Source organism: Hylobates moloch, unplaced genomic scaffold (genome assembly GCF_009828535.3).
Source record: "Hylobates moloch isolate HMO894 unplaced genomic scaffold, HMol_V3 SCAFFOLD_13, whole genome shotgun sequence".
Classification (NCBI taxonomy): domain Eukaryota; kingdom Metazoa; phylum Chordata; class Mammalia; order Primates; family Hylobatidae; genus Hylobates; species Hylobates moloch.
Genome location: NW_026652288.1, coordinates 49727055 through 49753947, shown reverse-complemented (window position 1 = coordinate 49753947; position 26893 = coordinate 49727055). Strand labels below are relative to the sequence as shown.

The window sequence follows — 26893 nt, the reverse complement described above, 5'->3', positions numbered from 1 at the left end:
AATAGGAGTGCTAATGTCTCTTCAAGATCCTCATTTCAATTCTTTTGGATGAATACCCAGAAATAGGATTGCTACATCATATGGTAGTTCCACTTTTTATTTTTTGAGGAAACTTAGTACTCTTTTCCGTAGCCATTGCACCGTGTTACATTCTTACCAACACTGTACAGTAGTTCCAGTTACTCTACATCCTTGCGAACACGTATCTTTCTTTTCACTAATAGCCATCCTAACAGGTTTAAGGTAATATTTCATTGTGATTTTGATTTGCATTTTCTTGACGATTAGTGATATTGAGAATCTTTTGATATACCTGTTGGGCACTTGTATGTCTTCTTTCAATAAATGATAATTCCAAAATATATAAGAAACTTCTTCAACTTAATAACAAAACGAACAAATAGATCATCCAATTAAAAAAACGGGCAAAGCTTGACAGCCATCCCTTTGAGAGGTAATTATCAAGGAAGGTAGCACCTCTCTCTTCCGGTCTCCATGGGCAGGTGGGCATCTAACTTAAGCACTTTGTTTTAACTTGCAAAACCACTTCCTGTCTTAAAAATATGAGAAGTTTATTTTTTCTTTGCATAAAGCCAATTGACTGACACAGATGGCCACTCAATTACCAGGTAAGTCCAGGGTGAACTGTGAGTGACAAATGATTCTGTTAAGTCTTCTTACTTGAGGACGAAGTATTGTTTATTTGACAACAGCCAAGTAATGGGTTGTATCTGCTTGGCTATGTACAAGGGTAAGATTTCGTTCTGTCTTTGCAATCTGTTTAGTGGATGTTCTGTAATGCATATCATAGTCTGCTTCAATGGTATTCAAAAATAAAACTTTCTTTCTTTTACACCGTTGTGGAGCGATTTCCTGGGGTGGGAGGAGATTTTGTTTTTAATTATATTTTCCCAACAGAGGCAAAACAACCTTGGTAAGAATTGTAAATGAGGTGGAAAAATATTCACATTTTCATGATGTTCTCCTGCTATCCCTCCCCCTTGTCTAATCTCTTCCTACACTTCACATCTGACAGTCCCTCTTCAGAATTTATTTTGATATAAAAATAACTGTGTCCAGTATCATCATCTATAAAATGGGGAATAATGAAAGACCTTATATCATAGGATGAAATGATTTAATATCCATAAGTGCTAAAGATACTGTCTGGTAGTATCTGGTAGTAATCCCTATATATATTGTTATTGGTAATATTATCATGCAGGACAATCTTACATCAAAGAGAAGACTGTAGCTACCCAACTTACACAGGTTCCACCAAGTATAAAACAGATAGTGCTTTGAGTTACCCACCATTTGGGGGTATCTCAAGCTAGTTTTCTTCTTTGTCTTGTGCTCTGAGCGAGCATTCCCACCTAGTCCCTCCTGTCTCTTCTGCCGCCACCAGCAGGGTTGACCATAAAAATGAAAACTTCCACCTCTAGATATGGTCACTTCACAAAGAGAATAAATATTGACCTGTTGCTACCTCAGATCTGGTGAAAGAAACAAAAAGAACAACAAAAAATAAAAACTTTCTCCTTGGCTCTGCCTCTTATAAGTGTGATAAAGGTCAAGTGGTTTAAATGTCAACACAGGAAACCAATAGAAAGGGCTGTGAATTTGACATTTTTGAGCATGGTGGAAATTATGAGGAAAGATGTGGGTCATCCTTTCTCAGGAACTTGGAGGAAGATTAAAACCTCTTTCCCAGCAGAGACTAAATGAGAAGGTGGCAAGTGAAGAAAGCTGTTGGCTGGGGGTCAAGGTCCTCTTTTAATATAAAAGGTGCCTGTTTGACTTCATTTCGTGTTGCCATAACAATACCACAGATAATGGCAATTTTTAAAGAAAGGAAATTTATTTCTTACAATTCTGGAGGCTGGCAAATCCAAGGTCAAAAGCCCGCATCTGCGTGAGAGAGCAAGAAAGCAAGACACAGCCAAACTTGGTTTTATAACAAGCTCACTTGAGATAAGGAATCCTCTCCCACAATAGTGACATTAATCCATTTACGAGGACACAGCCCTCATGACCTAATCACCTCTCAAAGGTTTGACCTCTCAGCACTGCATTGGGGATTAAGGTTCCAATACACCAACTTTGCGAGACTCATTCAAACCACAGCAGTGCCCTTGTGCTAATTACAGAAAGGCACTCACCTTATGTGAATGAATTAGAAAAAAATGGAGCTCACTCTTAGAAGATGAAAGCCCTAGAGTTTTTGGATGGCAAGCTCAGTAGGGCTGGATTCTAATTCCCATTTGCCTACTCAGCTGGGTGTCTCTGGGCAATGCGTGGGCTGCACAACGCTACACGGTGGCTGGCTGAGTGCTGCTACCACTTCCTATCCACTACTAACAAGTAGTAGTTAATACTTGGGACTTGAAATGACATTACAGTGGAAGATCATTAATCTCCAGGAAATAATTACAGACTCTGAAAAAGGGAGAAGTGGGACTATTTCCCAGCAGAACTGAAAAAATTATCCCACTTAGCTCTGCCTTCGATTGTGGTGAGTGAACTTCCCCCTTCCATATTTCTCACACAGGCTTTAATATTGGCAGTACTGAGCTGTTGCTATAGCTCTCTCCGCTTCTTGAGATTTCTTAAAGGGTAATAGAGGAGTGGATTGAGAGAAATAGGTTATAGCTTTGTGAAAAGATAGTTAAACAAATGCACAGGACATTGGAAAAATTTGGGAACTACTGTGAACCCTTCTCAGCCAAAGACTGTGTCAGGAAAGAAGAGATCTCTTATTCTTCTAGGTAATCATAGAAAAAAATCACAAAATATTTTCCTAATTTACTTGAGAGAAAAAGTGCATTTAATTTATAAAGCTATTCTATTTCATCAATTATGATAAACCATTTTTTGTAAGACTCAATTATTTTACATTCCACTTAAGGAGGCAAAAAAAGACAACTAAATTGGCTGACACTATGAATTTTAAGGCACAACCTAATTTCAGAGATGTTAAAATGTGGGAAAATATGTGCCTTAGAATCAATAAAATACAGCATTTTAAACCATTACCTCTCCTGCTGTAATGAAGCCCCATCACTGGCAGAAAATGGAATCTAGTTAGGTACTTGAAATGTATGACTCCTAGCAATACTCTCTCCCTAGCAATTCAATTCTGATATTTTAAAATACTGACCTTTAGACAAAGTTGGGACAGGTTTGTGAGAGGAACTTGTGTTCTGGGCGTTGCATCGATTGCCCAGAAATGTGTAACCATATAAATCCTGCACACAGCCTGCTTTGCGGAACATCTTGGCATTTTTTTTCTTGTACAAGGCTGACATCTGCTGGACAAACAACCTTAAGCAAAGCGTTGCATTTTAGAGTAAATTCAATTCTTGGCAAGAACCTACTTGTGGAGTATATACTACACATTTTCTGAGGAGAAGTTGCATGTAATTCTTATCTTTGTTCTTTTATAGGTAAGGTTTTTTTCCTTCTGGCTTCTTTTATGATTTTTCCCTTTACTTTTGATTTTCTGTAGTTTAAAAATTATATGCTTAGGTGGTGTAGATTTTTGTGGGTTTTTTGGCGCTTATTCTTTTCGGTGTTCTCTGAGCTTTCTGGATGTGTGGTTTGGTATCTGACATTCATTTGGGGGAAATTCTCAATTATTATTGTTTCAGATATTTCTTTTATTTCTTTCTCTCTTTCTTCTCCTTCTGGAATTTCCATTATGCATATGTTACACCTTTTGTAACTGTCCCACATTTCTTGGATATTCCATTTTTTTCAGTCTTCTTCTCTTAGCTTTTAAGTTTTGGTGGTTTTTATAGCTATGGTCTCAAGCTCAGAGATTCTTTCCTCAGCCATGTCCAGTCCACCAATAAGCCCATCAAAGGCATTCTTCATTTCTGTGACACCATTTTTTATCTCTAGCATTTATTTTTATTCTAAGGATTTCCATCTCTCTGCTCATCTGTTCTTGCACACAGACTACTTAATCCATTAGAGCCCTTATCATTTTAGTTGTTTTAAATTTCCAGTTTGATAATCCCAACATCCCTGTCATATCTGAGACTGGTTTTAATGTTTTCTCTGTTTCTTCCACCTGTTTTTGCCTCTTACTGTGTCTTTTTTTTATAACTGGACGCGATGTACTGAGTAAAAGAAATTGATGTAAATAGGCTTTTAGTAATGCGGCGGTAAGGTTTAGGGAGAAGGGAAGTGTCCATGGTCTTACGGTTGGGTCTCAGTCTTCCAGTGAGCCCGTGCCTCTGGACTGTGACTCTCACCTGTGCTTCTCATCCTCTCTGTCCCCTTTAATGGGACGGGATGGCTAGAGCAGGCTGGAGTTGGGTGTTTCCCTTCCTTCAGGTCGGTTAGTCTCTGATAAAACCTCATCCAGTTAGGTTTTCGGTATCTAGTTTCTCCCGAGGGAAGACTTTGTTAAGAGGAATAGAATGCTCTGCTGTATTTCAAAATGGTTCCTTTCTCCCGTCCCCTGCGGGAAACACTAGGGGATTTTTCTCCAGTATTTCCTGTGAGAACCTGGCTGAGCTCCTAGAAGTAAGACTCCCAGAAATCAGGGGCCTCGCAGTGACTGGGTCTCCCTGGAGTTTTTATTTCTCAGACTGGTCCATGCTGAGCATCCAGTAATTCGTCAGTTATTGTCTGGGTTCTCTGCTGTGGTTCTGATTCCTGGGGGAGTTTATGCTTTGGGGTTTTTGCTCTAACAAGTCATAAATCTTTGCATTTGCCTGTTTCTCTAATTTGAGGAGAAGTGGTTTGCCTTGTGACCCACTTCTCTGATGGGTCCAGAATGGTTACTAATTTTTCAGTCTGTTCAGCTTTTTACTTGTTGTTCGGGTGGAGTGGCCGCTTCTAGCTCCTAACGTGCCAAACCAGCAACTGAAACCATCTGAAACTTCTTGAAGTGCATATGACGTATTGATGCTTCTTCTATTTACCTCTTTTGTGAGTGACTAAATATATACATATGATTCATATACCCTGAGATGTAGGTAGTAGGTAAGAGAGAAACAAGAGTGATTAGATTCCTAAAACCACAGAGAATTAGAATTAAAACAGTTAGAATTGTAAATATCTTTGTGTGTCTGAGCAAGTACCGCTGAAATTTTGGAGTATTAACCAAGAAAACAATTAGACTAGAAAATGCAGAAAATGGTACCAAGATATCCAAAATAAAGGAATCTCTAAGCAAGATTTATTTACTTAATTCAATAAAGATTTTAATTTATGCTATCTGGGGAAAATACCATTATCCCTTATGCCATTTTCTTTGTGGTTGCAGTAGATAGGTGGTTAAAACCACAGAAAGACTGATTTTCATTAGTTTAAATAATAAATTCCTGGCCAAACTATTTAAAGGTATAAGAGATATCTCTGAAAAAATTAATACTGAAAAATTCATATCTGGAGGAAAGAAATTTTAGCTGCAATAAATAACAATGTGAAATTCATTTCCTGCTTTGAGAAAGGGAGGGAGCGCTACCTTCATCAGACCATAGCTGCAGAAGGGAGCTGAGACCCTAAATGAGCATAGCTGTGAGGTACATTGAGGAGTCTGCTCTGAGTCCAATGATGTGGGCTGATTAGAACATAGCTGAAAGCAGGTGTTGGGATATTGATTTCCATGGCTGGTCCTCACCCGTTACAAAACTTCTGCTACAATGAGTTTCAAACTTCAATATGCAATCAATTATCTAACCTAAAGATCTTGGTAAAACTGTGATTCATTAGGTCTGGGGTGGGGACTGACAGTCCACATTTCTAACAAAATCCCGGGGGATGCTGATGCTCCTTGTATCTGTAGACTATGGTTCGAATATTAAAGTTCTACACAATGTCTCCCGGAACAGCAGTTCTCAGACTGTGATTACCAGACCAGCAGCAACAGCTGAGAACTAATACCTGAGAACTTCTTAGAAATGCAAATTCTTTGGTTCTATCCAGGCCAAATCAATCAGACACTCTGGGAGTTGGGATCTGGTCATTCGTATTTTAACAAGCCCTCCAGGTGATTGTGATGCCTGCCAAAGCCTGAGCATCATTGATCTAGAGAGGTATTTTCCAGCCATAATAGAATTACCCGGAAGCTTAAAATAATTAGTCATTGGTTTCCAATTAAATCAGAATTACAGGATGTGGGACCCTTTATTATGGGTTTAAAAAAAAAAAAAAAAAAAACCTTCCTCATTTGATTACAATGTGCAGCCAGGTTTGAGAAACGCCTGAGAGACGCCCACTTACTTCACGAGTCTTTGCCAGCAAAAGTCTGGTGGTGGGGGGGGTGCCTGGGTCTGCTGGGCCAGCGACTCTGACTCTGCTCCTCTTCACTGTTGCTTTGCACCTGTAACCAAGATCCCACAGAACTCAGCCAGCGCCAAGGGGGAAAGGGGGTAAGGAAAGGTGCAGGTGGCAGGTAGCTGTAGGGGAAGGAGGCTGAGTGTACTTGAGAGACAGCCTCTTCTGTGGTGTCAGGGACACAGTAATGAGGAAGACAGGAGCAGAGGTGTAGCTCTGCATTCAAGGAGAGGTGACATACATGCAAATGATATTTCAAATAATCACGGCTTCTTTTTGTGGCAAGGATTTAAAAACTTTTTAAAGAGATCCCAACACTTCGTGGAAGTACCTTCCATAGACCCAGGCAAGAGGAGTTCTGAGTCTTACAGGATCAGAAGAGTTGGTGGACTTAGAGAATGTGCCCACCTAGTCCTGCACTATTCCTTCTAGAACGTTCTTTGGTTACCCAGAATCACAAAGTTTGCTGGTCAAATGGCCCCAAGCCGCTTGCAGGAATGTGCGCTGGTTTTGCCTGATGACTGTTCTCTCAAGGGCTGACCTCTCCAGTAGTGTATGCAGCCTAGGCCCAAATGATGACCAATGGCTGTTTGTGTAGGTGGGAGCTTGTGGCATTTGGATGTGCAGGCTCGGGTGACCAAACATGGACATGCAAGGTCCCTTATGGTATAGGACAGGTCTGGGCACGGGAAGAGAAGGGAACAGGTCAGGAGCTGGGGAGTGGTTCTGCTCACACTGTCACATTCTAGCACAGAAGTCCTAAGAGTCTGAGAATCCTAGATTGAAATCTGGACTTCTAGGTCTTTATGGTTAGATATTTGTCAAGGTAAGGGATAATTTATTTTATTTAAGAGTGGTTAGCTTTGTGTAAACCTGCTCTCCATTTGTAATCTCATGAGGACCACAACAAATGGTAATGACAGGTGTACTTAATGAGAATATTAAATGGCAATCAGATCAGGTAAGTATTACAAAAGGGGCTCTGAAAACTCGGCTGCTCTTAGGAAACCAGGCCTCTTTCTCTTTCTCCCTGTATATTAACCCTGAATTCAAATCAGAAAGTGGTATATCGGGCTAGGACAGGAAGCCTGGATTTCTTTTCCCCCAAGGGTCCTAACCCTTCATCTTCTGGGAAAGAATCTACAGCCTTTCTCTGCCAGTCTCTCCCTCACCTCCAACCCACTTACCTCCTCCAAGTCAAAAGTGTCCTGTGGCTGCTGGCTTAAAGACCGACGCAGTTCTGGTCTGTCTACACTCTGCTTCCATTTCTGCTGGGTGATGGACAGGTCCAAGGACTTAACCTTTCTGCCCATGAGATTCTTCTGGAACAGGCTCTTTCTTGCTCTGCTCTTTCTTTTCCAGAAAGTCTCATCCTTGGCTGGATGGGTTTCCGTATTGGTGGCTGGTAGACTACACAGCTCTCTCCTTATCTGAGCTGGGTCTGTGCTCCACTGTGGATCTTCTATGGGCAGAGAATGTGTGCAACAGGGTAACTTGGGGTTCGAATCCAGAGTTTGTGATGGTGCCAGCACTGTGGACATCCCCTGCTGTGTTTCCGCTTTGCAGCAGAGGACACATGGATAGGCAGAATTGGGCAACTTTTTACCCTCAACAGGGGGCACAGGATCTTCCTGTGAGAATTGACCCAAATCAGAGTCTTGCTGGAGGAACTGCTTCTCTTCTTTCACTTTGTCCATCACTTCCAACACAACTTGGTCCAAACTGTTCCTTTTGGGGGTGTTGTGGGGTAGTGGTGGCCGATCTCGGGGGCATGTGTACAGACACATCTTGGAGATGGCTTTCCGAAGGCGGTCTCTGGGTGAGTGGGGTTCAGGCTCTCGGGACAGAATCCTGATGGATGGCACATCCGTTGGATGGTTGCAATTCCAGAACATGTGGGATGGTGTGAACTTTTGGACAGGTGTCTTAGACACATAGGAGTAGAGACAGAAGAAGGCATCAGCAGTGACAGCCAGTGTTTGCACCTGCTTAAACCTGCCTGGGTACAAGAATTAAAGATGGTGAGTCTGGGGTTCATCAGCAAATGTTCTAAAATCTCTCCCTTCAGAAGGCTCCCCAAAGCTCAAAATTCAGGGAGAAGCTTCCAATTTTCCTACTAGTGTTTCTCCTTTTTAGATTTCTAACACTCTTTTTCTGGAATTTTGTGACTTCTTGACACCCCATCCCATGTAGATATTCCAACTGGGAAATAAAAAAGAGGGAAAGATTTATAGACATCATGCTGACATGATTGACTGAAAGGCAAGAAGGCCTAAAGGAAGCAGTAGTGGCCTGAAGTCTCTTGCAGGCTATTTCTTTAAGAGAAAGAATCAGACAGAGTTCTCCATCTTCATTGAAGACAACATAAGAGGAAATAGACACAATAGGCAAAGGGTTAAAGATAACCAAGAGAAAGTGGGATTTGAAGCCACTGAGCCCTGCTATGAAAATTTAAAGGAAAAGGGAAGTAGAGCAGGTGCCTGGGAGGGACACTCACTGGCCAGCATGAGGCAGGGGTCTTCCATTTCAATCCTCCGCACCTGGGACTTCAGGAAGAGCTGGAAATCAATGCCCTTGGCCTGAGAGGGGGTGGTGAAAAATCGGGCGGGTATCCGAGAAGTGTCTTTGTGATCCTCTTGGCCAAAGCCCAGACTGAAGAGGACATCTTCTGCATCTTCTTGCACTTTGTCCAGAATTTCTGAGATGCTGAAATGAGGGAGTTTGGGTAAATAAGGGACAACTTTGAGACATGTGGTAATTCAGAATATCAGAATATCTAATAAAAGTGTCAGAAGACTGAAATTCTTTTCTGTCCATTTCTCTACTTTTCACTGTGACTTTGAGAAAAGCTTTCACTTCTCTGAACCTAAGTTATCTGTCGGAAACATGGAAACTACAATCCAACCCTAGTTATAAAAACTGAATAAAATTTTAGTACAGTACGTTGAACAACTTATTGCAGATGAATAAAAATTTAAGTAAATATGAAAGGATTTTGAAAAATAAGAGGAGTATAGATACAAATAAATTTCACAGTTGCATCATTAAGTGCTCAGTTCCCAAATTTGCCATCCGACTTGCCCCAGTGGTTGTTGCGTGGGACAACTAAGCAATGAACATGTAAGAAACATAGAACCCCTGAAGGTAAACACTTTTATTCTTGATCTTAGGGCAAAAAGTAATCAATATAGTAGATAAGTACTCAATAAGTACATCCAAAACCTGATTTTGAGAAGTATGCTCCTTTCTAGCACTATTTTCAGTACAGAAGTCCTGTGTCACAGAAGATCGCGTGCACGCGCTCTCTCTTTATGGTATCAACCTGGATTTATGTCTAAATAGGAGTTCCACCAACCTGGGTGACACTAGAGCTTAATAATTGTGTTTCAGACAGTGAGGCTAAGGGAAGCTATTATTATTTGAGGCTTTGAATAATCACTATCACTCTCTTCAGAAAGTATACTGGGCTTTTTGATCAAATAGGGACCATCTTGTTTAGCTAATAGCTGGACAGTCAAAATCCCTGGATCTACTCTTGTGCTTGCCAGCTTTTATCTTCATGGTCCTAAGTTTCCCTATCTGTGAATTGTGGGCATAAAACTGGATCAGTGTTTCTCAACCATGGCTACATGTTAGGGTCACCTTTGCAGGCTTTAAAAATGCATATATTTGAATCCCATCTCCAGACATTCTGATTAAATTGAACTAGGGTGTGAACTAGGACTAAGGCTCAGTGAGGATAAATTACCAAACTTGGTCATGTGACAAAATTTAAGTCTCAGAACCTGGTCTCAAATTCAAATTTTGACTTCAAATTTCAGATACTTTTCATTATATCATACTAGTTTTCCCGACTTTTCATCTTTTTTAAAGAGTTATTTGTGTGTATATTTTGTCCACCCTATTAAATCATTCAGCTCCTGGGATCAAGCTATTCGTCTGCTTCATCTTTTCTGTTTTTATTTTTGTTTTTATTTTAAGTTCTAGGGTACACGTGCAGGAAGTGCAGGTTTGTTACATAGGTAAACGTGTGCTAGGGTGGTTTGCTGCACCTATCAACCCATCACCTAGGTATTAAGCCCAGCATGCATTAGCTATTTTTCCTAATGGTCTCCCTCCTCTCACTCCATCCCCTGACAGGTCCCAGTGTGCATTGTTCCCCTCCCTGTGTCCATGTGTTCTCATTGTTCAGCTCCCACTTAGACGTGAAAACATGCGGTGTTTGGTTTTCTGTTCCTGTGTTAGTTTGCTGAGGATAACGGCTTCCAGCTCTATCCATGTCCCTGCAAAGGACACGAATGCGTTCCTTTTTATGGCTGCCTAGTATTCGTGTATATGAACCACATTTTCTTTATCCAGTCTATCACTGATGGGCATTTGGGTTGATTCCGTGTCTTTGCTATTGTGAATAGTGCTGCTTCATCTTTTTCAAATTCCATAGTCATTGCCTGGCCTGCCTGTCTGAATGAATTAATATTGTATTGCTTCATTCAATCAACAAATTAGTCAATTAATCAATACATTGTTTACTGAGCACCTACTCTGAGTCTTGGAACTGTGATGGTACCAGTACTATACCTCCTCGGGTACAAGTTTCAGTGGGAGGAGACACCTGTATTTTACACATAGTATTCAGCTCCGAGAAGACTCCTCTGCATCTTTCACAATTCTTGAAACAAATATGGTCACATTTTTCAAGTATGCAGTAAAAGTGCATAAAAGCTCCAGTAAGATATCCCAGAAAAAACAGGCAATGGCTCTTGGTTCCATTCTCCTATGCTCCTCATCTTCTCCACCCTTCCACGCTGCCAAACTTCAGTACCTACCTTGAACTAGTCTTGTTGGTCCCCCCAGTCATGCTGCTGGAAGCCAAACTACAGCCAAGATCAAGTAGCTGGCAAGGCCTGGCTGTCTCGAGGAAACTCCTGCAGAGATCAAAGCTGATGTCATACAAATCTTGTTTCCAGTCTGCACCCTGGCTTCAAGGAATCCCTGCTGGGCTTATTCACCCCCTGAAGGGTACCTTTTAGTCTATGCAATGGTTGTTCGTTGGAAAGTCTCACTCTCTAATGTGAATCTTTAGCTCTTTATTTTAATCTCTTGGACCTACCCCAATTCACTGATTCTTAAAGGAGACATCATTCACCCTGGCTGAACCTAACACTTACCTGGAGAAGAGTTTGCCATTGGCGGCCAGTAGTGTGGCTGGACAAGAAACAGAGAAGCAAAGAGCAAATTAGAAGGGAAAATGAAAATCACCTGTGTTGCCCCTCTGAACTTAAAACTCAGTCCCCTCTGTTTCCTTTTGTGACTGTGACAGGCTAGCTGGACCCCATGAATTCTGCACTTCTTGGGGCCTCAAGATTACCTAACACAGTTCTGGAATAGGGACAGATATGCCAGAGAGTAACTGGCCTTAAGCCTCTGAACTTCTGACCCATGACTGATGTCTAGGCAAGAGCCCCTCTGTCCTAAAAAGGATAGAGTCATTTGGCCTTCCTGGCTAGTGTTCCTGTCCCCCTACACAAATCTTTACAGGTCCCAAGAGATGCTGGTAGGTTGCTGTGCTTTCGTTCTTTACTGATGTCCTTCTCCTCCTGCAGTATAGTCTCTATTTTATACCCAATTCACAGACTTGTTTGGAGTTTCTGTACAGAAAACAGTCTTAAAGCTACCTGGGCAGCAAATGTTATAGTAATTTTATATGTTATCATCCCAGGGGCCAAAGGAAAGTTCTAGTGATGAACCAGTAGGAGTCATGGCAGGCTGATGAGGAGGTGTCTCTGGGCATGTGATGCCTTCTGTATTTTACATTAGATGATAATGAGACTGCCCTTTCCCTGTAGATAAGATCCCAGGGATGGGCTGTTTCTTTCTGAAGTTTTGCACTTCCATACTATCCTGAATTCATCCAATGTATATCCTGTTTTCTCATCCCAACCTCAGAGAACTGTGCCACTTACCCTCTGCTCCCAGGGTCAAGTCATCTTCAAAGCTGGTTCCATGGCTGCAGAAGCCTGTCCAATAATCAGGTGAGGGTCACAGAAAACCAGGATGGAACATATACACATGCACACGCACACCCCTGCATACACGAACATCTTCACATGCCCTTAGAGTTGCACAACCAGATAATCATACTAGATACCCACGTTTGTCAAATTACCACAAACTGTACATATATCACCTCAGAAGTCATATTCATTTTTGATTCAGAAAGAATCACACATGCATTCACCTATAACCTTTCCCCTATGTCACATAGTTATGTACACAGTCCCCTGCCAAACAGCAAACACACGGGGGTGTGCACTCACACCCATATCAACACATATTTTATAAAGTTATTTTCCTGTAGCAGTGGTTGTTATCTGAGCAACCACTAGCAGGAGATAGCCTGTGACTGTCAGTGAGCCTGTGAGCTCTGAGCCAGCGCTTTCTTCTGGATTTCCTGAAGCCTTGTGACCACGAACAGTGTTTTGCAGCCAGTTTAAGAACACTCAGGGACTCTTTTGCATGCCTATGCATGTACATGTGCATAAACACTCACATACACACACGCACAGGTATATCACTCTCCAGGTAGAAGAAAAATAGATGGACAGAACCTATACTCACCATTGTATATAAACTGTCCTGCTTCCTCAGAAAATCCTTCTTCAGAGTATCTAAACCAAAAACAGTCTTATATGTTGAAGTCACTTACTACATTTTCCAAGGAGCTTTTTCATGGAAAAACTCACACATATTCATATTCTTTTCCAATGAGAGTCAGTAGTATTTAATTTGCTTTTATGTTGGAGAAAACAAAGACAGAGTGGTTACTTGTCTGAAAAACTCATAGAAGTAGTTGGGGAAACCGGGGCTGGAATGCACTATATTTTAGATTGTGCTTCTGCTGTCCTGGCCACAGGACTAAAGGACAAAAGTCAACTTAGCAATGATTCTTTGGTCTTTAGGTAAAATAGGAAAGAAAGAATATTGAAGCAAAACTGGAGAATTACATTCATAGAAGCAGGGGTTTGCATGCCATAATTTCCAAATCACAAATATAAATTTCTAGGTTTTCTTAAAAGTTTTAGATCACTTTAACTACCCACATTTCCTTCCTTCTCTCTGAACCATGTTATTGCTGAATATCATGTCATTCAGGAAACAGCAGAAATTGTATCCTGGTTAGAGATATTTTAAAATTTTCAGACATGGTCTTATCAAACATTTACCATCTCCACCAGAAGAACAAACAGAAATCAGCACAAATGGTGGTGAGAGACAGCTCAGTTTTACAAACAAGAAAGAAATTCTCTCTGTCCAAAACAGGTGTGTGAAGTAATCTGTGACAGGGCTTTGAAATGCGATCAGCACATCTAGATTCTAGTCCTGGCTCATTGTGGCTGTTTAGTTCTCAAATATTATGTAAGGGAATTTGGATCACTAGATATTATCATCATCTAAGTCTACTTCAAACACTGATGTGTTGTGAATTTTGTGGAGTTTGCTTTCCTAAAGCTTTTTACATGGAAGTTGTTCATGGTGCTTTAAATGTAATCTCAAGTGGAGGTTGGAGGGGAAAAGGGTCAGTAACGTGAGTTAGCAGAGAAACTCAAGTGCATCCACTGGTGCTGGTCCTAAAGGAGCTTTTCTCTTTATCAGTCTCCAGCAATCCAGATTACTCTCAGGCCACTGGAGTATCCCTTCACGGCGTATAACAGTGGGAATAGGCTTACTAACCAAATATCTCTAGGTCAAGTTCTGCCTAAATTTTACAAAATAAGTCACTACATATATATATATATATATATGTGTGTGTGTTTGTGTAGATAGATAGATATAGATGTATCTTTTGCTTGTAACTCCTTTCAATAGCAAAAAAATCAATCATGTTTATCAAAATCTGAATTTTCATATGTCCTTATGAAAATACTACATCAAAGGTTCATTATAAAATATGAAATAATAGGCAAGCTCATTAAGAATAGGTAACTCTAATAATGCATCTAGAACTATAAATATATTTTTCTCTTCCTAATATATAATTACATAAAATACGTTGTGGTATAATACTACAAACATGTGTAAATATAATATTTACTATTACTACTAAAAACAGCATGATAGCTAATATAGTCAAGTACTAGAATATTGCAATTTACTACTGTATTTAATGCTTGTGTTGTAGCTGCACAGTGGTGCCACTACTAAGGCCTACTAGTACTAGAGGTAAAATTTAAATAGACTACAATTCCATTTCTAGGTTGTACCCAATGGACATGCCTGTATAGGTTCCCCCAAGTAAATACTAGTCATGATAACCAAGAAATGGAAGCCTCCAAATCCCTATTTATTATAAAATTAAACAATTATGTAATAACTGTACAACTTAATATTACACAATAATAAGAATGAGTTACTGCTGCCTGCGAATACTTGGATAAGCATCATAAACATAATGCTAACCAAAAGAAACACACATAAAACAGTACATGTTATATGACTCTATTTCTATAAAGTTCAAAATAATCCCAAACATATCTATGATGTTACAAGTCAGGGTATTTGTTACCCTTGGAGGCAGGATAGTGAACGGAAGGGACGGAAAGGAGGCGTTTGGAATGCTGGTGATGCTCTGCTTTAGGTTTCACGGGTGTATTCCCTTTGTGAAAATTCATTGAGCTATTTATGTATTTATTTATTTGCCTATTATTTATTCGTTGACAGGGTCTCACTCTGTCTCCCAGGTTGGAGTGCAGTGAGAATAGCTCACTGTAGCCTTGAGCTCCTAAGCCCAAGCGAGCCTCCTGCCTCAATCTCTTGAGTAGCTAGGACTAAAGGTGCTGCCATGCCTGGCTAATTTTAAAAAACTGTTTTTTGTTTTTTTTTCCTGTAGAGATGGAGTATTTGTACGTTGCCCGGGGTGGTCTTGAACTCTTGGGCTCAAGCAATCCTCCTGCCTTGGGCTCCCAAAGTGCTGGGGTTACAGGCATGAGCCATGCGCCTGGCCTCAGCTACATATTTAATACTCATTTATTTTTCAGTAAGTATATTATACTTCAATATAATTTATATTAGAAAGGAAAATGTTACTGATATGTATGCTGAACTTCAATACAATTTACATTTAAAATGTCACTGATAAAATTTCTGGTTTGTCCAAAGCAAAACTCACTTGTATTCATTGGATACAAGTTTTTATTGGGTGCTTATCCTACATTTCCCTTCTTTAGTTATAATGTGCCAAGTGTTTCTATTCTCTTTATGAGGAATAGCCCCTGGTGGGTCTTGGGGCAGTCTGTGGAACCTACAACAGCAGCGTGGACATGGGCCTGGAGCTATTGATGCTTTCTCACCAAGGAGGATGATTTGATACTTTATGTCCATCACTCAAGTCCCAGGCCTTCCATGGGTTATCGGATAGGCCATAAAATCAATGACCAGGGACTAGATCTATAGCTGCTCCCCTCTTCCCACCCTTGCATTGAAAAATTCCTTAGCATCATTTTAAGTCTCAAATGAAAGAGCCAAGGTATTGCTCTTTCTGTATACGCAGTTCATAAACAAATAGTAGGGAGGAGAGGTTGGATTGTGGGAAGAAGTATATGGCTATTTTTAGCTTCTTCTAGATGTTTCCATAGCTACCTGCCTGCAGAGATTTAAGCTGAAGCCCACACAGATGATTTTTGGGCTCCCAACCCCACCTCTGGTGATTCATGAGCAACACAGTCATGTCCCAGAAAATCCCGAGAGCTTAGGAGGAGAAAGAAAAAAGGAGAGGCATAGTTTGCAAAGACATGCATGATCAGATCCTGTGGCAGAATAGTTGGCCGCTAAATTCAATTGCACTGAAAAACATTGACACGAAATTGCCTGAGATGTTGGTGGACTGTCCTGCAGAGCTTGTCAGAAAAGAAGATGCTCTTGCTACCAGAGAATGTTTGGATTTGGAAAGAAAAATGGAAACTATATGGTCTTGGAACAAAATTTGAAAAGTGCCCATCAGGGCACCTGTCAGAGTGGATAGATAATCAGTAAATGTGGGCTCCTTGTTTATCCTCTTTCCTCTGTGGTCTTGGAGCATGGAATACTGTGGTAATTCAGAATCTCATATTTAGAATGCGTTTTCCCTCTATCTTCTTCATTATCTATTACCAAAAGTCAAGTGTACTCTCACTATCAATCATTGTCATTATCGTCCTTTAATTTTTCTAGCTTTTCCATGCAATTAAGAAGTATTACACACTTAGACAGAATTAGAAAACAGAGGAAATTGGAAAATGTTCTGACTCCAACAATTCCCCTTCCAAAGACAAATGCAAGTATGCTGATTAACTCTTTATGGCCGTTTTGAAGTTTAAATATTTGAAACCTTTTCAAAACACAGATATATAATGAAAATGTAACAGATACCCTTGGCACCAGTCACTCTATTTTCACACATGTAAACATTTTGCCATATTTGCTTCAGAAAAAATAAAATATTAAGTAATATATAATGTAAAATAAAAAATTAAATATTAAAGATATAACTAAAGTCTTATTTTACTTCTAAAGTCAATTCTTTTCCTTCTTCCAGATAATCACTATCCAAGAGTTAATATGTATCATTTCTGGGAATATTTTTTTCTAATAAATAAACAGATGTAGATAGATGGGCAGATATAGACAGACATTTTGTGGAATTATAGGTAGGTATAAACTCCTCCTTTATAAAATTCACCAGTCACTCACTATTAAAAGCATAAAGCACATACACATATATCATCTCATTTAAACCTCACGAGAACCCTTAGACTGTATTATTTTAAGTGTCCCACTTTATAGCTCAGGTGTCTACAGTGAACAGAATTTAAGTTATTTGCTTATGGTTGGTTAAACACTTAGTAGCACAAGAATTAGGCTCAAATCTTGGAGACTTTTCACTAACCAGACCACCTTTTTGTCATAAATTTTGGTTCAGGGTTTATCTTTGTAGAGCATGAGTGAAGAAAGATGATTTCTAGAGTTTATTATCTTGTATTTCTGTGAATTTATTATTTTCAATTAGAATGAAATATGTTCTAAGTCAATGAGCATATTTTAAACTACTTGGCACTCCTCTAGGTTATTCAGATAATCAGACAGCAAAAGTGTAATTAATAATTGCTGACATGAATTGATGACTCAAGAGTAGTTAATGAGATAAGGACATTAACTGAGCTGACTGTTTCCCCTGTACATATCTGGTAAGTATTTTAAATCCTAGGACAGTTCTTATCCTAGGCTTCTCACCCAAACCTGCAAACATTCTGATTACCACCATTCTTTTCTTCCTGTATTTTGTGGGTCCTCTAATTAACTTTGAAACCAATGAATTGTGAATAAGATGAGGGCAATGAGAACAATAGGTTTTTTCAAACAACAAAACAAACACAAAATAAATCCTTTCTGGCACTGCCTTCTTGGGCACAGGTGAAATAAACAACCTTGGATTATTTGGTGCTAGTTATTTCCTACCAAATAAGCAAGAATGGGTTTCTTTATGCCAATTAATAGATGAGTTTAGATTAAAGGCTATATAAAACTTGAGACATTCCTGGAGGGAAAATAAGGAGCTGGCAGAAGTTGTCCATTCTGAGAATTCATTATTACACAGAAAACTAAATAGATCACAGAATTCTTCCTTTTGTGTCTGGGTATACTGAGCCTAAGAACGGTATAGGCTGATGGGCTGTGGGGTCTCATAATTTAAAGTATCTCTGAGGAAAGAGATAATGCACTGCCTTAAAGTGCCTGCTCCAATTCTCCCCCTGCTTTGAATGACTGTCAAAACCCTAAGCTTCTCCTGTGCTCTGCAGTAGAAATAAATAACACAGATGAATTGCTCTTCAGCAAGAATGATCAGGTTTCCAATTCCTTTTGTAACATAATTTAAGACTCCAATCTAAAGGGGGAAGTCAGGGGAGTAGGGGTCTGGAACTATTCCCCATCCACTCTTAGCTTTAGCTCAAACCCAACCTCTATTCCTAGACCTCGTGCCTAATTTAGTCTTAGCCCCAAGTTGCACTTCATTCACAATTGTGATTACCAGTTCACCCTAAAACCGCAACACCCCTCCAACCACCATCTCAACCTTACTTCTAGTCTTTAGGCCCAAATCAAATCCATCTTCCTGTCTCTGAGTTTCCAGGAGTTGTGTCTGTTAGCAAATTCAGCCATCAGCCACATACCACCCCATTGCCTGTCCAGCACTTACCCGCAATCCTGCAGCCAGTCTTCAATTTTATTGATTGGATTCCCTAGAAAAGTCAGACACTAGATCACTGTGAGAACTGAATGAAATCAGACCTCCTCCCTGCAACTAATTCCATTCCACAAGTTTATTCTTACATAAGCTGCGTCATGAATCTTTTTTTCTACATAAAGCTTTTCTTTAAGATATGAGAGGAATACACCGTATATAAAAATAGTAGATATTTCTTCTCTCTCTCTGCTTCTTTTCTCCCTTCCTCCCAAGAACCTGGAAAGTGCCCAAGATGTCAGGCCCACTGCTGTCTTTTGAGAGTTCCTTTCCCACAAGGGTGGATCCTTCTTATTTAAAAAGAAAAAGAAAAAGAAAGACAATCTTGTTTTTGTGCTTTTTGCTTCCTACCAAATAAGCATTTATTTCCATCAGAATTTTTGTTTTACTCTTATGACTGTGGTCTCATTTGAACCTCAAAGAAGCTCTGAGAAGTGTAGGAAAGGTACTACTACTTCAATTGGACAAATAAGTCTTAGAGAGGTGACTGACTTCCCAAAGGCCACACAGCTTGTTAGTGACAGCATTGTGGCCAGAGTCCAGGCATCCAGCTTGGGTGTGGTCTTGTTACACAGACAAAATAGAAACACCCCAAAGCATTCATAGAGAGCCCCAGCCTCGGGTTCTTACAGAAGCTTCTCAGGATGATGCAAAAATGTGCCCTTCCCTTTTTCCTAATCTTATGCCTGTCTCTTTCTCACATAATTCATATTTTGTATTACTTTAGCTTTTATCCTAAACATATTTAAACCAGTCAAAACAGTCCTCCCTGAGGGCCTGGCTAAACAAGGAACCTGTTCACACTCTGGAGGCCTGGGCCTGCTGTCACCTTTTGCCACCAGACAACATAGACGTCTGTCTGATATTCGTCTCTTACCTTCTTGGAAAACGTCATCCAGGCTGGAAGGCTCAGGATCTGGGACATCCTGCAGGGCGGCGGCAGCCTCCTCTTCTAAGACCTGGGTCTGCCAGTTACGGCTCTGACGGAGCCAGGCCCGCCGTTTCTCCCAGGACGTGGGGCTCAACACAGAGGCCTCCATGGCCCTGGCTCAGACTTCAGGGCCTCCCGAAACAGTAATGCTGTCCTAAGAGTTGAAAAACAGTGATACTCCCTCATCATGTGCTCAGAAACCACCATGATGCTCAGGGTTGCCTCCCGAATTTTCCTGTGTCTGCCCAAAGGAGCTTGGTCTCTCTGACCATTCAAAAGCAGGGAGGACAGGCCTAGCTCATTTTCTGTCTCTCCTGCAAAAAAGGAATGCTCTGAAAACTCTAAATACCAGGGTAAGTCTTTCAAGTCAGTAAGTTTGAAAGCTTCAAACATCACGATTTAACGGACATTAAGAAAACTCTTCTGACTTAAAGAATCTCTATTTCTCAGGGTAGCCGAAATGCTGTATTAGAAAACATTTTTTCTTGTCCTTGTGATAGTTTACTGAGAATGATGGTTTCCAGTTTCATCCATGTCCCTACAAAGGATATGAACTCATCATTTTTTATGGCTGCATAGTATTCCATGGTGTATATGTGCCACATTTTCTTAATCCAGTCTATCGTTGTTGGACATTTGGGTTGGGTTCCAAGTCTTTGCTATTGTGAATGGTGCTGCAATAAACATACGTGTGCATGTGTCTTTATAGCAGCATGATTTATAGTCCTTTGGGTATATACCCAGTAATGGGATGGCTGGGTCAAATGGTATTTCAGTTCTAGATCCCTGAGGAATCGCCACACTGACTTCCACAATGGTTGAACTAGTTTACAGTCCCACCAACAGTGTAAAAGTGTTCCTATTTCTCCACATCCTCTCCAGCACCTGTTGTTTCCTGACTTTTTAATGATCACCATTCTAACTGGTGTGAGATGGTATCTCATTGTGGTTTTGATTTGCATTTCTCTGATGGCCAGTGATGATGAGCATTTTTTCATGTGTTTTTTGGCTGCATAAATGTCTTCTTTTGAGAAGTGTCTGCATGTTCTCACTCATAGGTGGGAATTGAACAATGAGAACTCATGGACACAGGAAGGGGAACATCACACTCTGGGCACTGTTGTGGGGTGGGGGGAGGGGGAGGGACAGCATTAGGAGATATACCTAATGCTAAATGACGAGTTAACGGGTGCAGCACACCAACATGGCACATGGATACATATGTAACAAACCTGCACATTGTGCACATGTACCCTAAAACCTAAAGTATAATAAAAAAAAATTTTTTTTTAAATAATAATAATAAAAAGAAAACATTTTTTCTTTAATCCTTGAGAATGTTGTCTGCCAGAATCTTCCATTATGACTAAAACATCTTTAAGTTTACAATTTATAAAATTCACTTCATTTTTTTTTCTCATCAAGACCTACGAAAAAATTTAGGGTCTCAAAGGTGAAACAGGTTTTCTAAGGTCCCACAACCAGAATGTCACTCCAACTATAGGAATTCTGGGTTTTGTTTGTTTAGTTTTTGTCTTGATTTTTTTATGTTCCTGTTTTATATATTAGGAGTCCACATATGATTTCTCTCAGAAAAAAAAAATATCCTGTGATTAAAAGCAAGGAGACACTGCCTTAAGCAATTAGCAGCCGCACCTTCAGGATAATGACTTTCTAATTTGTCAACTTGTGCTTCTACCTAACTATGAATTTATTCCTCAGCTCATCAATGCAATTACTAATCCTATAGATTCATATTTCATGTAACATTACTAAATATGGATGTATTCTTCCAAGAGACACAATGATGGCACTAGATACACATTCAAAGAGGAACAGAGGGGAAGAATCATTCAATTGTCCAAACAGAGCTTAAAAAAGCTTGAGGCTAATGTAATATTCATTGGCTCATACTCTGTCCTGCTGCCTCTCCCCCGCTGGCCACACTTGCATCCCACCACCCTGAGCAAGTAGGAGTGGGGCTGAAACTCTCCAGGTCTTATCCCCCTATTTCCTTGAGCTGCCATAAACAACATCATCTTAAGAGCTACACTTTTAACTGTTGGAATAAAATAAAATAAAATAAAATAAAATAAAATAAAATAAAATAAAAAATAAAATAAAATAAAATAAAATAAAATAAAATAAAATAAAATAAAATAAAATAAAAAGACTACCATTTTACAGAGACTTCTTTTCCTCCAACACTTAAAACCATTAGTGAGGCATCCAACAATATAGGCATTAAAACAGCTTTTTTGAAAAGAACATCCTGAACATAAAATGCATTCCTAGGGCAGTAAAATTGTTTTTAATGCCTCTGCTTGTTACAGACAAAACATACCTGGGAAAAAATAATACATAATTACTGTTGTCTGATCTAACTTCCTTCACTTCAGGTCCAGTCCAAGACATATTTTTCTTCCAAGTGAGACGGTAGTTAGCACTATGAGACTTTGCTCGTTGACCCCAGGCACCTGGCTCTTTGTCTACTGCCTGTGCCTTTTAGAGAAAATTAAATCATTGAATTAAGTTTGTGTCATAAAGAAGCCTCAAAGAGGAGTAGCAGAGATGACTTGCTATTCTTTGGTCAGAGCTCTCGTGAGGAGATAATGTCCATTAAATCGTGATGTTTGAAGCTTTCAAACTTACTGACTTGAAAGACTTACCCTGGTATTTAGAGTTTTCAGAGCATTTAATGCAACTGCCACCAGAATGACCTTAGGACAAGAATCTAAAAAGCCTTGATCAGTTTGTTTACCTAGTCCTGTGATCGAAAATATTTAATAGATTGGTTCCAAAACTCAGAGAAGAAAATCACAAAGGCTGACTTGCCTATTGTTTTTAATTCCCGAAGGAAATGGGCCTCCCCTAAATCACTGGGAATCTTCAACTCACAGAACATTTTTGGTAGTAGAGCTCAAAAGGAAGGCAGGAAGCCGGGAAGCCAGGAGGGCAGGAACGCAGAAGGGCAGGAGGGTAGGCAGAGAAGGAGGAAAAGAAGGAGGGAGGGAGGGAGGGAGGAATATCTGGATTCCATACTTTATTCTGCCACTTCAAATGGTATAACCTTGGAAAATTTCATCCTTTTATTTGATCTCAGTTTGTCAATGAAAACATTACAGCCCTAACATTGATGCATCTAGTACTACAAACTTCTGGATATGCTATTTTACAGTCGAACCCCTATAATGCTTAGCACAATTCCAGAATCTCACTAATTGAAATGGAGGTGGGGGGTTTCAACATCCTCTGTGATATGAATCTATTTTATATTCCTCCCACATCTTCAAAAATATATCGCAATAATATAGGCTAATCCTCTGCATCCCCTGAAAATACTTACCTCTTTTTTTAACCTCGGTTTTCTCCAATTCTTTCCCTCCTTCTCTTCATCTTCCTCAGTCTTTGCCACACTCACCCTGCAGTGTCCAGCTCTTAACCAACCTCCTCCATGGAGCCATGCCTGGCTTCCACAGCCTACCTTAATCACTTTCACTGAGCTCTTTCTCTGCTTGACTTTTTTCTTCTTAGGTATCGTCACTAACATACTTTACATTTTATTTATTTACCCAATTTATTGTTTACTCTTCTGATTAGAATACAAGCTCCAAGAGGACAGAAATCTTGGGTCATTTACTGCTGTGTTTCTAATGCCTAAAACAGAATCTAACACATTGTAACCACTTAATAATACTCATTGTCTAAATGGGTGGATGTTTAGAAGGTGACCATTCCTCACAGGAGCCCAGTGCCTTTCAGAGTCATCAGAGACGCATGCAGGGAGATCAACTTCAAAACAGTAACAGTAAGCTGGTAACTATGTGCTTACTAAGCATGTAAAAATGTTGTGGGTTGAAAGTTGGAGAAAAGAGAGATGGTTATTCTAAGACTTGTTTTTATCCTAGAAGTTCCTACAATTGAGAACAAAAATTGCATTTTCTTGACTAATCCCTATTTATTGCCTGTCTCTATGTCCTATGCACAGAAGTTTTACTTAATGTTAATTCCTAAAGGAAAATGCCCATGAAGACAGAATCCTTAATGCTTAAGAGTTCCAAAGAAAGGCTTACAAATAAATGGCAATTGTAGGTATGACAATAAAAAGACCAGACAGGTTAAGTGTTCACTGAGAATGACAGACATTTTCCTGGCAATTTGGGTGAGAATGTAATAATTTTTCTACTTGAAAAAATAATAGTGATCTCAAGTCTTGAAGAAAAGACACAAGGTAGATCTAAGCTAATCTTCACAACTCTAGCACACAGGATAGAGGACTGGGAAATTGCATAAATAATTTTTTTCCCAATCTCAGCAACACTTGAGTTGTAGAGACCTGTCCATGGAGTGTTATATGGGAATTCTATAAGTACAGCAATATCAAGAGGCAAGAAGAAATGGTAGTGTCTGGTTAGTGGTAATAGGAGGAAGCTGCACTGCTGGGAGATAAGAAACCGTTTTTTTTTTTTTTTTTTTTTTTTTTTGTGGAAATCTGCAGGAAGCGGCAAATGATTATCAGACAAGCACATCAGCCATGAGAGTGTTAGACAGAATTAAAAAACGAGTGCACACAGATGTCAAGATAGCAGCTTTGTAGGTCTTGGGGCCTCTTGTAATAGAGACAAAGACATGGAGATGTTTCCTCCAAATAAGTCATTCAAAAACGTACACTGATAATACAATGGAGTTTGGTGCAGCGAAAAGAAAACTGACTAGAAATCAGGAGACTTGGACATTTTTCTGACTTGTCCAATTAATTGACTTATGGCATATCAGTTAGGCTTTTTTATTACAGTTTCAGTTTTACCCTCTAGGAAAGGGATTGGCTGGATTCAACGTTGTGTAAATTTACTTCCAGTACCAATGTTTATTAATTTATTTAGGTGAGTTTGAAATATGCATAGGAATAGTACCCATAAAAGAAAGTGCATTTATACAGTTTTCCCCATTAAAAATTGGGAAATGCTTCAGTGGTCTCTGGAGTTACTTCCCATATACCAAATTCCCTTTCAAATTAACACCAACATATGGAGCGCCTGCACATGCGGCCTTCACACTGGATCCAGGAAAGTGGTGAGCCTGAACAGGAAGGCCATACAGGAACTTATACAGGGAGTCAGTCAGGCGCTGCTCATTGACTCTCAACACTGCTTGAACTTTTCTGCTTTTTTGCTTTAGCTTATAGTTTCATCTTCCTTCCTCTCTAATCAAACGAATTCTTTCTACCCTTTAAGGGCCTACTTAAGTCATCTCCTTTCTCTGTCCTACCTGTAGCAACCAACACCCATGCCTGCACCATATGCAACAAGACAGTAAGTGGCTACCTCTCTTGTCATCATTCACCACTACTTGTAGCTTCTCCCCTAAACCCATCATAGAACATAGCACAGTACTTTGCAAGAGAAGGGACTCCATAAGTGCCGTACCTGCAGAGGAGCAAGAATCACTCTGGCACTGGGAAATTATCCCCAGTTAGTGTTTATCATAGGGCAGGTGCTCCTGAATGTCCTCATGGCCTTGGATCCTAATGTACATTTTTGCACAGCTTGTAGTGAAGAGGAAAAAGGCTTGGAGCATAGTCTTCCAGTCCTTTGTTGATATAACATAAGGTCACCCAAGTCTGACTTAATTTATGAAGCTTGAACTACCAAATTCTTCTATTTAAAAAAAATATTTTCCGGAGTCTTTCATTTCAAGTTTTTATTCACTTCTTCATCAAAATTTCCTTCTGGAGTTCATCTATCATCTCTCTTGATGCTGCTTATAGTATATGATCATATTTAATCTTCTCTATGAGGATAGAAATATAAAGCCTGTCAATATCTGTTCTCCAATTTTCCCATGAAACTAAGAAATTCCCACACTGGTACTACTGCTTATTGCCTGAATCAATCCAAACCCTTATTTACCGCCTCTGCTACCATTTCCAGCCTTTTGTTCTTTCCTCTTTTCTACATTTCTCTAGAGGTTCATTCCATAAATCCTTCTCCACAATCTGTCAAGAGTTCTGGAATCTGGTTTCAGCCAAGTGGAGTAAGATAGAATTCTTGTTCTGAGGATGCTATAGCTAAAAGCAGAAATTGTAGCAGATAGGATTGAGGTTAGACAGGAGAAATATCCTCCACTGGTTAAAGATTAGGGAGTTAAGAGCTGTGAAATGAGTATCTTCCAACGAAAATTATTATCAGAGGCAGTAACTGTAGCAGCAGCAGAAAACCTGTAGAGGTATGTCATAATTATGACACGAAGAATATCGCCTATTTCTAGTCTCTGTTTTCCAAGGGAAGCAGTTGGGGATTCACTACACATTGACATGGGCAAGTCAAAGGTAGGTACTCATAATGACTGAAATGTATAGAGTGCTGCATATTTATCCATAAAACTTTCCTGTAAACTGCTTAACTTAATCCTGACAACCACTTTACAGCTAATTACGGAAACCTGACACTCATAAAGATACGTTATTTGTCCAAGGTCACATCCCTGTAGTGCTGAGATTTAAACTCAAGTTGGTCCGACTCCATGTTATATAGTTTTTCCACTGACATTAGAATAAGAAAATGGCCCAATGTCACCATCCAATGTAATTTGGGATTTAAAAAAAAGGAGAAGTCATTTTAGTAAATTCTCCATTTTGCATGCTATGTAAGCTCTCCATCTTATAGTCTAGTAGAGAAGAGGCAGCATAAACACAATGTAATTTATATTTGGTTCTGTGACAATCTTAGTGCAGGAAGTGTTGCTTTGTTTGTGTTATTAGAATAGTTTCCTGTCTGACTCCAGCTAGGTGATTATGAAGCCGTTTAGCCTTCCTCAGGCTTACAGAGTGGTTTTTTTGGCAAGGGCCCACCTAACTTCTAGTTGGGAGGAGAGAATCTGCCTGGAATTCCACATTACTTTCAGGTCGTTGTGGCATTCAGAATATTTCATAATGGTCTGGGGCACCGCAGAGCAATGAGAGCTGATACCATCACAGCCCTGTGGTGGGGCCCCGGCCGGTACATGGCTGATGTGGCCTTGAATTTCCGGGGCCTGTCTGGGGAGTCTTGAGGAAAGAGCTGGGATAGCTGGGCTGGTCATGGGCACTCAGAGGGCTTGGGAAAGTGGATAATTATCATTATTAGACATATTTTAATATTTTAGCAACTATTAGCCTACCAATTTGCACCTGACAAATATCAGCTTTGCTTACAGATACTTCACCATGGGGAAAGTTTCAAGGGGCTCAGTAAGGATGACCAATGCTTCCTTTTCTTCAAAGGTCAGAGTGTTATTTAGAAATTAAAGAAAAGGAAAACTGTAGAAAGAGTTTGGGCCTTGGAATCAGAGTAAGCCTAATTTGGAATCATAGTTCTGTCTACTTTCTGCATATTTGTCCTTGGTAACACTATCTTTTC

The 26893-nt window shown here is 39.8% G+C and overlaps 2 protein-coding genes across 6 annotated transcripts in view; both read right to left on the bottom strand.

Annotated features, from left to right (window-relative positions):
• LOC116480060 (zinc finger protein 723-like) overlaps positions 1 to 3275 on the bottom strand; it is a 32344-nt gene extending 29069 nt beyond the window's left edge. The window contains 1 exon segment of the mRNA XM_032172021.1: positions 3161 to 3275. Coding sequence (XP_032027912.1) covers positions 3161 to 3275 — 115 coding nt within the window.
• The window catches only part of TESPA1 (thymocyte expressed, positive selection associated 1), a 37716-nt gene that overhangs the window by 6986 nt on the left and 3837 nt on the right, over positions 1 to 26893 (bottom strand). For 3 of the 5 annotated variants that reach the window (XM_058426686.1, XM_032173482.2, XM_032173483.2), the window contains 10 exons: positions 24923 to 25286; positions 19443 to 19650; positions 18521 to 18563; positions 12910 to 12959; positions 12255 to 12308; positions 11460 to 11496; positions 11118 to 11216; positions 8789 to 8997; positions 7479 to 8290; positions 6238 to 6337 (listed from right to left, as the gene is read on the bottom strand). In XM_058426686.1, coding sequence (XP_058282669.1) covers positions 6239 to 6337; positions 7479 to 8290; positions 8789 to 8997; positions 11118 to 11216; positions 11460 to 11496; positions 12255 to 12308; positions 12910 to 12959; positions 18521 to 18563; positions 19443 to 19605 — 1566 coding nt within the window. In that variant the 5' untranslated portion in view covers positions 19606 to 19650; positions 24923 to 25286 and the 3' untranslated portion in view covers position 6238. The remainder of the gene's footprint in view (positions 1 to 6237; positions 6338 to 7478; positions 8291 to 8788; positions 8998 to 11117; positions 11217 to 11459; positions 11497 to 12254; positions 12309 to 12909; positions 12960 to 18520; positions 18564 to 19442; positions 19651 to 24922; positions 25287 to 26893) is intronic. The other 2 variants (XM_032173481.2, XM_032173480.2) reach the window with 1 other exon arrangement.